The sequence below is a fragment of the Lissotriton helveticus genome, chromosome 7 (genome assembly GCF_964261635.1).
Source record: "Lissotriton helveticus chromosome 7, aLisHel1.1, whole genome shotgun sequence".
In the NCBI taxonomy this organism is placed as follows: Eukaryota; Metazoa; Chordata; class Amphibia; order Caudata; family Salamandridae; genus Lissotriton; species Lissotriton helveticus.
The window spans coordinates 2,511,862-2,528,707 of NC_136068.1; the positions used below are offsets into that span (position 1 = coordinate 2,511,862).

At 48.5% G+C, this 16,846-nt stretch overlaps 1 protein-coding gene across 1 annotated transcript in view; it reads left to right on the forward strand.

Annotated features, from left to right (window-relative positions):
• LOC144767920 (C-X-C chemokine receptor type 2-like) overlaps positions 1–6,690 on the forward strand; it is a 110,709-nt gene extending 104,019 nt beyond the window's left edge. Inside the window, exon 2 of the mRNA XM_078651259.1 lies at positions 1,917–6,690. Within this exon, the coding sequence (XP_078507385.1) occupies positions 1,917–2,981 (1,065 nt within the window). The 3' untranslated portion in view covers positions 2,982–6,690. The remainder of the gene's footprint in view (positions 1–1,916) is intronic.
• The last annotated feature ends 10,156 nt before the right edge of the window (positions 6,691–16,846 follow it).

Genomic DNA, 16,846 nt, shown 5'->3' on the forward strand with positions numbered 1-16,846 from the left:
CCCCACATGCTCAGGACTCTGATACAAAGTCTGCTTGTGCACGCCCACATGCTCAGGACTCTGATACAAGGTCTGCTTGTGCACCACCGGTTGCTCAGAACTCTAATACAAAGTCTGCTTGTGCACCCCCCCATGCTCAGGACTCTGATACAAAGTCTGCTTGTGCACCCCCACATGCTCAGAACTCTGATACAAAGTCTGCTTGTGCACGCCCACATGCTCAGGACTCTGATACAAAGTCTGCTTGTGCACCCCCACATGCTCAGAACTCTGATACAAAGTCTGCTTGTGCACCCCCACATGCTCAGGACTCTGATACAAAGTCTGCTTGTGCACCCCCACATGCTCAGGACTCTGATACAAGGTCTGCTTGTGCACCCCCACATGCTCAGGACTCTGATACAAAGTCTGCTTGTGCACCCCCACATGCTCAGAACTCTAATACAAAGTCTGCTTGTGCACCCCCACATGCTCAGAACTCTAATACAAAGTCTGCTTGTGCACCCCCACATGCTCAGAACTCTGATACAAAGTCTGCTTGTGCACGCCCACATGCTCAGGACTCTGATACAAAGTCTGCTTGTGCACCCCCACATGCTCAGAACTCTGATACAAAGTCTGCTTGTGCACCCCCACATGCTCAGAACTCTGATACAAAGTCTGCTTGTGCACCCCCCCATGCTCAGGACTCTGATACAAAGTCTGCTTGTGCACCCCCACATGCTCAGGACTCTGATACAAAGTCTGCTTGTGCACGCCCACATGCTCAGGACTCTGATACAAGGTCTGCTTGTGCACCACCGGTTGCTCAGAACTCTAATACAAAGTCTGCTTGTGCACCCCCCCATGCTCAGGACTCTGATACAAAGTCTGCTTGTGCACCCCCACATGCTCAGAACTCTGATACAAAGTCTGCTTGTGCACGCCCACATGCTCAGGACTCTGATACAAAGTCTGCTTGTGCACCCCCACATGCTCAGAACTCTGATACAAAGTCTGCTTGTGCACCCCCACATGCTCAGGACTCTGATACAAAGTCTGCTTGTGCACCCCCACATGCTCAGGACTCTGATACAAAGCCTACTTGTGCACCCCCACATGCTCAGGACTCTGATACAAAGTCGTCTTGTGCACGCCCACATGCTCAGAACTCTGATACAAAGTCTGCTTGTGCACGCCCACATGCTCAGGACTCTGATACAAGGTCTGCTTGTGCACCACCGGTTGCTCAGAACTCTAATACAAAGTCTGCTTGTGCACCCCCCCATGCTCAGGACTCTGATACAAAGTCTGCTTGTGCACCCCCACATGCTCAGAACTCTGATACAAAGTCTGCTTGTGCACGCCCACATGCTCAGGACTCTGATACAAAGTCTGCTTGTGCACCCCCACATGCTCAGAACTCTGATACAAAGTCTGCTTGTGCACCCCCACATGCTCAGAACTCTGATACAAGGTCTGCTTGTGCACGCCCACATGCTCAGAACTCTGATACAAAGTCTGCTTGTGCACCACCGGTTGCTCAGAACTCTTATATAAAGTCAGGTGGTCCATCCCCAGAATCTCTGATCTCTGATATAAAGGTCTGCTTGTTCACCCAGATGCTCAGAACTCTAATATTAATGGCTGTTTGTTCACCAAATCTCAGGAATGTGAAATAAAGTTCTGGTTGTGCACCCTCTTACTTGGAGAATTATCACTAAAAAGCTCTAGTTGTGCACCCCAGACGCTCAGAACTGTGATACAAAGACTCTCTTCTGCACCCCTGGAATTTCAGACTGATATGTAGGTCTGGTTGAGCACCCTCTAGTTCTGACAGCTGGAGGTGCCCTTCAGAGGCTCAGACCTCAGGGTCAGGCTGCTAGGAAGAATCTTGCGCTATGAGATGTGGACTAACGACCTTTTCTGTCTTTCAGTACGACTCCTTGCCCACGGACCTCCCAGACCTATCCGACGACACCGCGCCCTGCACGTCAGAGTCCATCAGCCGCTTCAACTCAGTCTTCATTCCTGTTGGCTTCTCGATCATCTTCGTGCTGGGCCTGGTGGGGAACGGCTTGGTCTTGCTGGTCCTTTGCTTACGGAAGCGCCCCTGGCACCTGGCTGACCACTACCTGCTGCAGCTGGCCCTGGCCGACCTGCTGCTCTGCCTCACCTTGCCCTTCTGGGTCACCCAGTTTGCTCATGGGTGGGTGTTCGGACGCGTCACCTGCAAGCTGCTGGGGGCTCTCTTCACTCTCAACATGTACAGCACGGTCTTCTTCTTGGCCTGCATCAGCGTGGACCGGTTCTTGGCCATTGTCCACGCCGTGGACCTGTACCGGAAGCAGCGGCCCTTCCATACGCGCCTGCTCTGCCTCTCCGTGTGGTGCGTCTGCCTGGTCTTCGCCGGGGTGGAGATCTTCTTCAGGGAGGTGGAGTTTTCTGTGCAGGGAAAGGTCTTCTTCTGCCACAATGCCTTCCCAGCCGGGGACGCCCACCAATGGAGGATCGCTCTGCGTCTAACCAACATGACCGTGGGCTTCCTGGTCCCGCTGCTGGTCATGATCTTCTGCTACTGCCGGATCTTCCGCACCTTGCGCCGCTCCAACCTGTTTGCGAAGCACAGGTCTCTGAAGGTGGTGGTGGCCCTTCTGCTGGTCTTCGTCCTCTGCTGGACTCCGTACAACACCTTCCTGCTGGTGGATAGCATCCAGCGACTGGGCTACATCAGTCGCAACTGCTACTTGGAGCAGGTGCTGGACTTTGGTGTGACCATCACGGAATGCCTGGGACTCGCTCACTGCTGCTTGAACCCCATCATTTATGCTTTCATAGGTGTTAAATTTAGGCATGAACTTGTCAACTTTTTCAAGAAAAGCAGGTGCCAAAGCCAAAGTCCAAATCTAACGCCTTCCCCTGGCCCTCAAAGCAGCAGGGAACAGACGGTCACCTCATCTGTGGAGCAGGACGCAAGCACCATCCACCCAATCCTGATGTAAAGACGCCTAACAGCGACCCCGGGTAACCTCCGGAACATGATAGCACCCTCAGTAACTCTGCTACACACAGGGCCTGCTGCACTGGCGAAAGCAATCCTGGGAAACAGCAGGCACATGATAGGACCCTCAGTGACTTAAAGACGCACATGGCCAGTCCCATCACTGAAAGAGAAACGGGCAACCTCAGGCACATGCTCGGCCCTCAGTGACTTAAGTAGTACAATTAGACTTTAGATCTAAGTTTACCTTTGTGAATCAGGCCTGTTGTGTGTCCACCTTGCGTTTTGGCCCATTCCTTGTCGCAGGCATTAGGCCTACCCACACAAGTGAGCCATTTTTATCAGGGGGCTTTGGGAAATTCGGGGGGGGGTGGAAGTTTGTGGATCCACACAGATTACAGAACTTTTCACCACAGAATGTGAGGAAAATGTGTTTTCCCCCCACAAAGGATTCTGGGTAAAAGAACCTCATGAGAGACACACAACACGCCCTCCTGGATTCCCCTGGGTGTCTAGTTTTCAAGAGATCATAGGTTTGCTAGGTTTCCCCAGGTGCCGGCTGAGCGAGGGTTCATAATCCACAGCCAGGCACTTTGAAAAACAAGCATTTACAATGTGATAGGTCTCACAATTGCGAGATTTTGAGCTTTTGGCATTGTAAATGGCAATGCCTTTTATAATATTAATGTGAATCAGACGCCACTCTCACCAATAAATAAAAATAAAATAAAAGAGAGCACGGTGTCGCTGAAGCGGGCGCCACACTCCACATTAAAGTAAAAAAAATAAATTAAAGTAAACGCGTTGTAGGGGGCAGCCACTTTTAAAGTAAGAGCGGCATAGCGCTCTATACGAAAAGCAGCCGCAATTGCCAAGTGTTGGCGCGCTGCAGATATAAAAGAAAAGCAGCCACTACTGTTCCCATGAGTAAATAAACAAAATAGCGCTCACCCACTTAGAATGCAGACTGTGTAACAGGCCAAGTAAAAGGTCCAGTCGTTATGGGAGGTAACAAATCCAGACAAGGCGGAACCAAGGAGGGACTAACGAGCCTTCTTACGAAGAAGAAGCCAGCATTTACGAAGGACAATGACACAAGTAAATGAAAAATATGGGCAGAGAGTGAGGGGCGTCCAGTGCAAACCCTACTACGCATGCCTCGCAGAGCGAGTAGCGCATGCGCGCTGCTTTTAGGCTCGACCTGAAAATGATCTTCTTGAGTCAATGAGTGGGGTAGTGGCAGTTCAGGCCAACTGCAGGTTTACTTTGATCACCGCACGGGAAGAAGGCAGTTTCCTTTGTCAGAGTTAGGCACACAGAGTTTGAGGAAGTGTCAGCAGCTGAAAAACTAGCAGAAAGTAACAAAGAAAAGGAGGAGAAAGATAGAATGAGGAAGGTACGAAGAACCAAGAAAAGTGTCAAACTAAAATATTTGGACAGCAAGTGCTACAATACCCATCATAAAGTATACCCTCTTGACCTCAGATGGAGCTGGCCGCTGCCCTCTTGACCACAGATGGAGCTGGCCGCTGCCCTCTTGACCTCAGATGGAGCTGGCCGCTGCCCTCTTGACCTCAGATGGAGCTGGCCGCTGCCCTCTTGACCACAGATGGAGCCTGCCGCTGCCCTCTTGACCTCAGATGGAGCTGGCCGCTGCCCTCTTGACCACAGATGGAGCTGGCCGCTGCCCTCTTGACCTCAGATGGAGCTGGCCGCTGCCCTCTTGACCACAGATGGAGCCTGCCGCTGCCCTCTTGACCTCAGATGGAGCTGGCCGCTGCCCTCTTGACCACAGATGGAGCCTGCCGCTGCCCTCTTGACCTCAGATGGAGCTGGCCGCTGCCCTCTTGACCACAGATGGAGCCTGCCGCTGCCCTCTTGACCTCAGATGGAGCTGGCCGCTGCCCTCTTGACCACAGATGGAGCTGGCCGCTGCCCTCTTGACCACAGATTAAGCTGACCGCTGCCTTCTGATATTGCTGGACCTCTCTGGTCCTTCCGCACCGTCATCCATCTCACCCTCACTCGCACCTGGGGGTCTTGCACGGGATCCACTGGCGACGTCCTTTACTGGTTCCCCTTCTATCTTTTCAACCAATATCAGTTTGTTCACATGAGCACATCCAGGTCACAGAAAGCTCCCAGCATCCGCCAAGCCCCCCAGGTCAGCATACTTTCTCTTGTTAACTTCAGCCTAGACATGGAGCTGCTCGGTGTTCGACTCACTGGTAACAGAAATCAAGATCCACCGATATACTGATGATGCACAGCTCTCCGTCCCCTCTGCTCAGACATCCAACACCTCAAACAGTGCCTACGCACCATCCCGCTGTGGGTGTCCGGTGCGTGCGCACCATCCCGCTCTGGATGTCCCGTGCCGGCAAACCATCCCGCTGTGGGTGTCCGGTGCGTGCGCACCATCCCGCTCTGGATGTCCGGCGCCGGCCAGAAGATCAACCCAATCAAGATAAAATTCCTGTTAATGAAAGTGAAACCATTTTTTCCAGAAAGTGCCTTCAGAATTGCTGTTCAAGTCCTCAAACCTCTGCATGTGGATAAAGGGCATGCCCCGCTCATGGCCTCCCAGTCACCATCCTGGCGCCCGGAGCAGGTGTCCATCTTGCTGCCGCAGGCCTCATCCAGGGCCTGAAGAAGTATGATCCCATCACCCCAGTCCTGATGGAACTCCATTGGCTCCCCTTGTTGGCTCTCACAATCTTCAGACCCAGCTGCATCCTTCACAAACCTGTCACCACCAGCACCCGCACTTATCTTAGCCCGCTACCTCTGGTGCAAGACGTCTGGAGGTCAACATACATTAGAGAGATCAGAGATGAAAATATAGATGTCCATGAATTAAATGATATTCAAGAAGATTAAAAAGAGGGCCGGTGCCTTGAGAGTAGAGGCATGTAATGACAATGAGTGATGGGGTGAGTTCTGTATGTGAGTGGAGACTGTTGTCCTTAACGTTCCTGGCACCGGCCTCAGCCTCCTCCCACGCAGGTTGATCATGACCTCACAGAATATAATACACTGATGTGTAGGTAATGAGGGCGTGGCTTGGGCACCATGGGCGATGCTCACAGATCCTGTTGTACCGTTCCAGGAGTTGTGCCGCTGTATACTGGCATCAGGAGAGAGGCTCACAGCAGGTCGCGACTTGCTCTACGGTTCTCGAGAGGCTCGGTCAGAGGTGAATGACTTGAGCAGAATCAGGGCGCAAACCTATCAAGGATTCCCACGCACAAATCAATAGCGTCAAGGCAACCTACTCTTCCTGAGTAAAGTTGTCAGTTCATTGCTGAAGGGAAGGGTAGGCGTTGTTGTGTCATAGGTACAAAGACCTTACATCATTACATTAGTGGTTCTTAAACTGTGGTCCCCGGACCCCGAGGGGTCTGTGATGCCTAGGCTTAGAAAATTAAATAATATTACCAGATTAATAAAGTGTATATAAGCAAACAAACAAAATGTAGAATTGAAAAACCTACAATGTGCTGTAAGTTTGAAGGAACTTGAAATTGGAGGCTTATAATTATGTTGGCATCCAGAAATTGATCTTTGAGAGTAGTGCAAGAACATCAAACAGACAAGCATGGACAATGGGGGGCCTCAACTGAATTTACAAAAGCCTCAATGTTCCCTTTAAATACATTAGACATGTTCATATTTGTTTATGATTCAAATACAATATTTTTTGCTTTGTATTTGTTTGATGAATGATTGTTTCTGAATTTGTGGGTATTTTTTGTGGTTCAAATCATTGAAATTGCTTAGGTCAGGCTCCCCGGCTTCCAGTAATGACTCAGAGGCAATCCCCGATTGCAATAATGATTCAGTGGGGTTCTACTGATCCAATAATGATTTAGTGGGGGTCACAGAAGTAAAAACGGTAAGAACCCCTGCCTTACATCATTCATGAGAGGGCAGCAGTGTGGGAACCCTTAATCTGATGTGCTATGGTGGACAAGAAGGACCAGGACCCAAGAGCTGGACAGCAGGCACCAATGCTCGTTGAGATACTGGAATGCAAACGCCCTCAAAGTCTTGATGTCATGGAGTCTGTTAGATTTGGGGGTCTCTAGCTGGCACAGGTAGGTACTTGTGACAAATAAGGACCCTCGCTTCTAGTCAGGGCAAGGGGGTACACTCCTAAAATAACCCCTGCTCACCCCCTTCGTAGCTTGGAACGAGCAGACAGGCTTATCTCAGAGGCAGTGTGTAAAGCATTTGTGACCACATACAGTAACCCAGTGACAACACTACAAATGGACACCACACAAGGTTTATATCAAAAATAAATATTCTTTATATAGACTTAACACAAGACCATTAAACAACAGAAATCCACAATACTATACTCAAAAATTGTAGTTTTAGCTTGGTTCAGTTCAGTTCTTAAGATGCAGCACTTTGCGTCAATGTACCTTACGATGCGTTGGGCTTCCACAACAAGTAATGTTGCGGCGATGGAAATGCAGCAAAGTTTTGGTGCAAAGAAATAAAGACGTGAAGATCTTCGAGATGCAGCACGCTTCTCCGAGGATGCGAGGAATCTCGGCTCGATGCGTCAGCTGCAGCGGTGACACCCTTGTTCAGCGATGCGACTGCAACAGCCTTGGCTGCGGCACTCTTCTCCAATGTTGGGAGAAACTTATGCACAATGCGACAACTACAGCGCCGACATTCACAATGTGACGCAGCAGCTCCAACGACGGCGTGCTTCTTTGGGGTTCGAAGCGCTTTTCTCGATGTGGTGCAATATGACGGCTACAGCGCCGACATCTATGATGCTACGGCAGCAATAGCGACGGTGACATGCTTCTCCTTCGTTGCGAGACTCTTATCCTTATGCTGTGCAATACGACAGCTACAGCAGCGACACCCTCCCTTAGAATTGCAACGACAGCAGCAGTGACGGCGACACACTTCCTCTTCATTGTGAGATGCTTCTCTCGATGCGGTGCAATACGACAGCTACAGCGCCGACATTCACAATGTGACGGTAGCATCAGTGACGGCGGCATGCTTCTTCCTTGTTGAGTCGCACTTCCAGCTCCTTGCGACATGCAGTCCCTCAGAAGGCCCAAAACAGCAGCAGGCACTTCCAAAGAACTCTGGGGAGCTGGGGTTTGAAGTCTGTTGTCTCTGAGACTTCAGCAGGATGCAAGCTCTTTTCCAAGCCCTTGGAGATCTTTCACAAGTTGAAAATTAAGTACACAAAGTTCCTTTCTCCTTCCTTTGGCAGTAAGGCAACCACTGCAGGCCAATCCCCCAAGCAGCACTTCAGCTTCGGGATAGTCTCTCCTCAGTTTCTTCAGGATCCTCTCCTCAGCAGAGGTTTCTTCTTGTTTGTCCAAAAGTGATCTAATTTCTTGGGATCAGGGTCCCAATATTTATACCCCAATATCCTTTGTCCTCTGAGGGCAGAGGGGCCTTTGCCCAGTCCAAACCAGTTCTGGAGCACTCTTTTGACATGACTCCTTCTTTCCTTTCACAGTGCAGGGCAGAAAAATCAGATGCCCCACAGGAGGTGGAGCCAGCATTGTGGAGGGAAAGCACAGCCCTGGAGCACTTTGTTAACATGATTCCTTCTCTTCTTTCACAGTGCAGGGCAGAGACATCAGACGCACCAAAGGGGGTGGAGCCAGCACTGTGGGGGGCAGGCACAGTCCTATTCAGGTCCCAGGTGCAACTCCTCCCTCCCATCTAGATGCAGATCTCTCTATTCACCACTGGGCGGACTCATTCTGTCTCCTGGAATCCCCCAGCCCTGTCACTCAAACTCCAGACAAGGAATACACAACATAGCAGAGGCAGGCTTTGGATAGTTAGACAAGAAAATACCTACTTTCTAAATGTGGTATTTTTAAGCACAGAATGTTATAACCAACTTCATTAAAAGATGTATTTTATCATTCTGAGTTCAGGCATACTAAACTTGAATTTCTACCATGTTCCCCGAGTCAGTTAGGATTATAAGATGTAATAATCTATCTGCCCAAAGTGGCCTATGGAGAACAGGTAGCCTTGCAATAGTGAAAAACGAAAATGGCTGTAATTCACCATTATGACATGCCACACACACCAGGGCATGTCCTACCTTATACTTACAATGCACCCTGCCCTTGGGCCTACCATAGGGGTGTCTGATATGAAGAAAAGGGAAGGTTTAGAGACTGGCAAGTGGGTGCCCTTCCCCAGTCAGCATGACTGAACCACACTGCACACAGGCTCTGCAATGGCAGACCTTAGACACACTTTTACAGGCTGCTTCTGTGGGTGGCACAGCCAGTGCTGCAAGCCCACCAGCAGCATTTGGTTTACAAGCCCTGGGCACTCCTGGTGCACTGTACTAGGGTCTGACAGGTAAACCAAACCAGCCAATCATGGAATCACTAACCCATACATCAATGTACAATATGTAGGTGTACTTATATAGCGCAAACCTGTCACCCAAAGGGCATCCTGGCGCTTGCTTAGGGAACCCGTCCTGGTATTCCCCTGTGAGAAACCCCGGCAGGGTGTCCACAAGGTGAAAGCCAGGCATCCCGCCGCAAGGGGCCGTAGTGGAGATTAAGCAAGCTATTGCCCAGAGTTGCAGAGTGTGACCCCGTGATTCGAGTAGGCACCGGAGCGAGAATTGTCGAGTCCGTGGAATTTTTGAGCCCGAGACCCGCCGAGGCGGGGAATCGAACCCTGGTCCACGGTCGATCTCAGCTTCCGGGTCTGCCGCCTCTAACCACTGAGCCACGCTTCTCCACAATAGAGAGAGCATATGCACCTTAGCACTGATCAGCAGTGGTAAAGTGCCCAGAGTCATAAAACCAACAAAAACAGGTCAGACAAAATACAGGAGGAAGGCAAAAAGTTCAGGGATGACCCTGCAAAAAGGGCCAAGTCCAACAGAGTCCATCTGCACCAGACGTGAAGTTGCAGGAGACAGAGCAGAGTTGGTGGATGTGAAGTTCACAGGTGACCATTAAGTGGAAAAAACGTAACGAGTAATTGAGGGCTACCAAACCCAAGGGAGAGTTGCAGGGTGTTGTGTGGCATTTTAAGCTCTGAGTGCATTTTCCCGATTCATGCCCTTATAGAGGTACAATTCACATTGCCCTTATACCGGCATAGAAATCAAGCACTTATTTAAGCATTGCCCATCCTACCCAAATACAGGCATGGCTACTTCCACCCGTACCAAACGTCACAACGACTTCTTTGAAAACCAGCTTAAGCAGTCTGTGTCTTTCCCTTGCTTGAATATTGATTTGTCCAAGAACTTAGTTACTTTACAAAGAACAACTATTCCATATGAGTTCTTTCCTGATGTTCATATGTCCAACTTTACGTCAAATTATGGTATTCCTAAACACCTTCAAGGTATCAATGCTTCCCTTGCCCTGGAGTGTGTTGTTGTGCTTTCTTTGTGGTGTCTCCACTTCCAGGAGAAGTACCACTCTCTCTAGTCTTGTGATAAGTTCCTCTTCTTGTTGGAGCAGTCAATCACTGTCCTCTTGTTTGATTTGGGGTACATGCATCGGGGTCTTATAGAAGATAACCATGGCCCCTATCTTGAGGGATGTCCCTCTGCTCTGGCCTCACAGAAAATCAACTCCCTGTCAAACACCGATTCTCGATTATTTCAGTTTAGAAAATCACCTGACACTTGTTTGTCTGCGTCACCTGTATTTTTATTCTATCACTGACTCTTTTCCTTTCTTTTTCACAAGCACAAGAATCGTCAACAGGACCCAAGAACACTGTTTATTTACAGAAACTTACACTAGGTATGAAGATCGGGGACACAACAAACGAGTGAGACTACAGCAAACACTACTGAGAAGCTTCCAGTGACAACATATTTAGATAACACAATATTTACAGACATGTGTTGTTACTCCATCAAACCCAGGTGGACATAGGAAAGTATCAATCTGTAGACGAGTCTGTTCCTTTGTAATGTGCATTACAGGTGTTTGTGTGATATTTTACTATCTCCTGGTTCGAGAAAAAACATGCAGCGGCTTCTCTGGTCCCATCGGTAATTCCTCATTTTTAGCCCACTAAACATTGCTGCTGACTTCTTCTCTGGTCTAATTGGTAATTCCCCATTCCTTGTCATATAGACAGTGCTGCAGCTGCTTTTCTGGTTGTAAAATGTAGTGATAAATAAAGGTTGGTAAGACTCCAAGTAGTAATATTGCAGGTTAAGTTCATTCCAGTAACGTGATCCCGTCCATCCTGCAGGAGATGTCAGGTACGACTGACCACTCGACTGCAGACGCAGCTCTACACTGGGCTCTATTACCATGGTGCATCTTTAAATGTAAGCAGCATCTCTATAATGATAGATACAACTGTGAAATATGAAACTTAAGTACATTCCAGATATTACACTGCTCACTGTGGTAATTCCTCATTCTTAGCCCTAGGCGGTGCTGCAACTGCTTCTCTGGTCTCAGTGGTAATTCCTAATTCTTAGTCATGTAGACAGTGCTGCAGCTGCTTTTCTGGTCCCAATGGTAATTCCTCATTCTTAGCCCTCTAGGCAGTGCTGCAGCTGCTTCTCTGGTCTCAGTGGTAATTCCCCATTCTTAGTCATGTAGACAGTGCTGCAGCTGCTTTTCTGGACCCAATGGTAGTTCCTCATTCTTAGCCCTCTAGGCGGTGCTGCAGCTGCTTCTCTGGTCTCAGTGGTAATTCCCCATTCTTAGTCATGTAGACAGTGTTGCAGCTGCTTTTCTGGTCTTAATGGTAATTCCTCATTCTTAGCCCTCTAGGCAGTGCTGCAGCTGCTTCTCTGGTCTCAGTGGTAATTCCCCATTCTTAGTCATGTAGACAGTGTTGCAGCTGCTTCTCTGGTCCCATGGGTAATTCCTCATTCTTAGCCCTCTATGCAGTCCTGCAGCTGCTTCTCTGGTCTCAGTGGTAATTCCCCATTCTTAGTCATGTAGACAGTGCTGCAGCTGCTTTTCTGGTCTTAATGGTAATTCCTCATTCTTAGCCCTCTAGGCAGTGCTACAGCTGCTTCTCTGGTCTCAGTGGTAATTCCCCATTCTTAGTCATGTCGACAGTGCTGCAGCTGCTTCTCTGGTCTCAGTGGTAATTCCTCGTTCTTAGCCCTCTAGGCAGTGCTGCAGCTGTTTTTCTGGTCACAATGGTAATTCACCACTCTAAGGTCCACTACACTCCAAACAGAAAAACATGAGTAAAAGATATTGTCATTTACGACGCTAATAGCTCTTGCTCTCAAAAACGTGAAAGGTTGCCGGTCTTAGCCCAATCCACTCCACTCGCCCGGCAACCACCACGATGTGATGCACTCACGACCGGCGATGCATTGTTCCGGAACCCGACTTGAGACCGCTCTTTACATCATTGTATGTACATTCTGGAATTTCCTCACCGCACTTGCCCAGGAATCCTACTCGCAACAGTGGTGTACTAGGGACACCAGGTAGGGAGCGGCCAGGTGGCGCCCCTACAGCCCAAGATTGAGACCATCCTGACTTGGGAGCTTCCAGAGATTCAGACAGAGGTGAGAGCCTTTTTAGGACTCACCGGGTACTACAGGAGGTTTGTCAAGGGGTTTGGCAGCATCGCTGCTCCCTTGACAGAGCTGACTTCCAGGAAGCAGCCCAAGAAAGTGAACTGGACTGACATATAACAATAATAATAATAATAACACTTTTACTTGATTTGTTAAAATCATAAAAAGGGTGGGACTTACCAACCTAATATAAACAACATAACTCAAATACAGAATAAAAATTGCATAAAACATTTTTTTGTAGTCGTGACCCTGACGTGGTATGGTACCAATATGCAACAGTTTATTATAAGCAGTGATGTAAACATGTCCATGCCTTCTATTACAAGTAAAGTGCTAATGCCAACGGAAGAGGAGGAGAGGAGGAAAGTGCCAAACGATCTGGGGGGGAGTTTGGCCCGGCTGTGAATGACCTTCTTTCCAGGTTCTTAAGTCCATTCCATTTGTTATTAAGTCACTAAGGCTTTCTATCCGGGAACGTGTACTGGTATGAGCATGTCTATGCCTCCTGTTTGAAAGGTAAGGCTTGTCATAGAAGAGAGCTTTGAAAGAAGAGGAGGACAAGAAAGATCTTAAACGCACTCGGGCCGGCTGCTTTGTGTCCTTCTTTCCAAATTCCTTTTTTGCTGTTTCTTTCTTTTCTAGTTCTTGTGCTGTTTCTTTCTTTTCCAGTTCTTGTGCTGTTTCTTTCATTTCTAGTTCTTGTGCTGTTTCTCTCTTTTCCAGTTCTTGTGCTGTTTCTTTCATTTCTAGTTCTTGTGCTGTTTCTTTCTTTTCCAGTTCTTGTGCTGTTTCTTTCATTTCTAGTTCTTGTGCTGTTTCTTTATTTTCAAGTTCTTGTGCTGTTTCTTTCTTTTCCAGTTCTTGTGCTGTTTCTTTCTTTTCTAGTTATTGTGCTGTTTCTTTATTTTCAAGTTCTTGTGCTGTTTCTTTCTTTTCTAGTTCTTGTGCTGTTTCTTTCTATTCTAGTTATTGTGCTGTTTCTTTCTTTTCTAGTTCTTGTGCTGTTTCTTTCTTTTCTAGTTCTTGTGCTGTTTCTTTATTTTCAAGTTCTTGTGCTGTTTCTTTCATTTCAAGTTCTTGTGCTGTTTCTTTATTTTCTAGTTCTTGTGCTGTTTCTTTACTTTTAAGTTCTTGTGCTGTTTCTTTATTTTCTAGTTCTTGTGCTGTTTCTTTCTTTTCAAGTTCTTGTGCTGTTTCTTTCTTTTCAAGTTCTTGTGCTGCTTCTTTCTTTTCAAGTTCTTGTGCTGTTTCTTTCTTTTCTAGTTCTTGTGCTGTTTCTTTCTTTTCCAGTTCTTGTGCTGTTTCTTTCACTTCTAGTTCTTGTGCTGTTTCTTTCTTTTCTAGTTCTTGTGCTGTTTCTTTCTTTTCTAGTACTTGACAAGAATGTGATAGTCTTCCAAGACAGTTGGACTGAGGACCACTGAGGCATTTTATGACGGCCGCGCTGCAGGTCCTGATTTGAGTTTCTCTTAAGATTGGCCTTAAGAGTGACATCCTTAAATTATGTAATACCGGGCAGATGCATAATAGATGTAATAGTGACTCTATACCGTTAGCACAGAGAAGGCCGTCCAGGGCTAGCCAAGTCTGTAGCCATTTTGGAGTAAGATCTTTATTCGAAAAATACCCCAATCTCAGTAAAGTAAATTTCCACTTGTAGTGGTCTCTGAAGCATTCTTGCAAGTAGGGTTGTTGTTTGTTGGCTTCACCGACCATTTATGACTTTTACCGGCCAGTAAGGCTTTATAAGTTTGTAACAATAATTTTTTTGTTGATTTATTGGTGTTTTTTTTTTTAAACAGGGTATGGCATCGGTGTTTGCCAGGCTTCCTCCAGATTTAGGGATAGAAGTGCTCGTTTTAAAATTTGGCATCTAGAGTTATTGTGCTTTTATTGCTTTTCAACCTCCTCCCAGCAGTGGCGAGCTAGCGTGTTGTCTTCAGCTGCCCCCATTCGCCAGTAATATTTGACCAGGACTCCTTGCCTGGCCTGTATCCGGCTCGTTAGTCCATATTCCAGACATATCTGCGCCTGAGAAATATTACGCGGGAATAAAAACAGTTTTTTAAATAATCTGGACTGGGCTAGATTTAGCATTTGGGAGTCCTTGGTGTTCAGCATTTCTTAACCGTATGTTTTTGCTTGCAAACAATTTGCAGCCACTACCTTTAGGATGCAGTTTGTTGAACTGCCACTGTAGGAAGGTGGCTACCTGACTATGGTTACCCCAGATTTTTTGCCTTGTGTTTAGCTGGTTTTCGACTTAGTTGGCCTGGTTCCCTGCTAATCAGGGCCCCAGACCATCTGCTCTCTCTGTAAAATGGATTCCATGTACCCTAGGTACATGCCACAATTGGAAATGGACTCCTTGTCAGCCCCTGTATAATGCACTATAGGTGCCCAGGGCATAGGTGCCACCAAGGCCTATCAGGGGCTGCAGCATATATTTTGCCACCCCTGGCTGGTTCTTAAATTGACACAACTGGCTGATCACTCAGCTGGGGCAAGGTGGTGTAATCACCCCTTGCTTAGGTATAGTATACCTATATCTAAACCTATATCTGGACACATATAAACCTGTGAGCCACTCCTCTGGAAGGCCTCATCAATCCTGGAGGCAGAGTGCGTGGTTTAATGTGAGATGGAGCTCTAGCATGAGCTGAGCCTGTCTGCAGCTGACGGGAACAACTCCCTAAGCTGTTTCAGGATAATGCCATACCATATACTATTAAGTGCATTATAATCCTCGCGGTTATATAGCAACTTTGGTCTGGCTTTATCAAAACATGTCGTGTAAGGTGTCATACGATTTGAAATACTATCCCCTCGCCAGTTCTGGCGACGGGGATATCATTCCACCCCTCTAGAGGGAGAAGACATGTTACTTTGCTGAAATGCGGTTAATTTTAAAAGAGCCTCACATGCACAAAATGGATGCTTCTGCCACAGACACAGGTCTGACCCCCTGCAGCTGACCGAAACTCAGCCAAGGGGGCCTGGACAAAGGGTTTCCTGTCGCAGGGCGGTGTTACACCCCCTCAGACAGGAGATAGTGGATTGTAGCAGGGAGGTCTGAAAGAAACCAGACACTGCCTGGGGCGCACAAGGCTGCCCCTTGCATAATCCGGCCAAACCGGTTCTGGGGCACTCCAGCCCCCATCCCAGCGCGGCCAGGATCAAAGGAAGGGGGTGTATCCACCCACTTTCTGGGTCCCACCCATAGGAGGGGACCTAGCAGGTAATCCAGCCCCCCAGATTCGAATAAGAGTGGGAGCAGTGCCAATGCACTTCAGATTATCCTGATGAAATATAAGAAACGAAATTCTGGACCCTTCGACATCCTACTCAACGTAGAAGACTGAAGAATCTCCCTTGTGGTCAAGGAGTGACCACCCTGTGCAAACAGGCACCATCCAGCCTTCGACGTCTGCTTTGTTGCAGTTCCCGCCGGAACTCGAGCGACAGAGATCAACGAGATCAAGCTTGCCTGCCTTCTAACAGCCCGATCCACAGTCCCTGCAGAGCTGAGACCCGTGGAGGCGACCGAAAGCGTGGGGCACGCCATCTTGAAAAGACTACGAGACGCTGACCGTGCAGCCCACGAGTGACCCTCGAAGCTGTGCACCGGGGTTTGAGAAACCCCAACCCTGAGCCACTCTTGCACCGAAGTTCAGCCCTCCACACTCGACAAGTGCTGCGTGGGGCCCTTCTGCTCAACGCGTTGGTCCGGTCACTTGCTAGCTGGCTTGTGGCCCCTATACCGACGAAACTTGAAATTCGACTTGCGATTCTGGTTGCTCCAGATTTGCTCCAGCTCCCCTGAAAAGGAGCCCCCACTCTGACCCTCCTGGTTTGAGTGAGAAGCAATCTCCCGGTTTCGCGTGGATTGCTCTTGTTGTTTGCTCCAATCTCGAAGCCGACAGCGCCGACGGTGAGAGCCTACGTGGGACAGATCGTGATCCGCTCCTGGACGTCGCAGATGCCCCAGAGCCCACGTGGCAGCGAAGAGAAGCTCCTCGACAACCACCTGATTGCGCCCGATATTGCCTGGTTCCGTCCTGGTTCCACCCTGGTCACTGCTGAGTGACCCAGACTCTGTCCCCTCTGCTTTCAGGTACTTTTCGACTTGAGTCCACCCTTGGACTCCACCGGACACGTCTCTTTCACCTCGCCTGCAGCCCTTTCAGCTCCAAGCACCAAGAACCTGCGTGACGAAACCCGACTCAACTTCGACCCTGTGCACCCACTTCCTGTGGGTGAGGTAACATTGCAACGACAGTGTTCCCACACTGGTACACACCTCTAGGGTC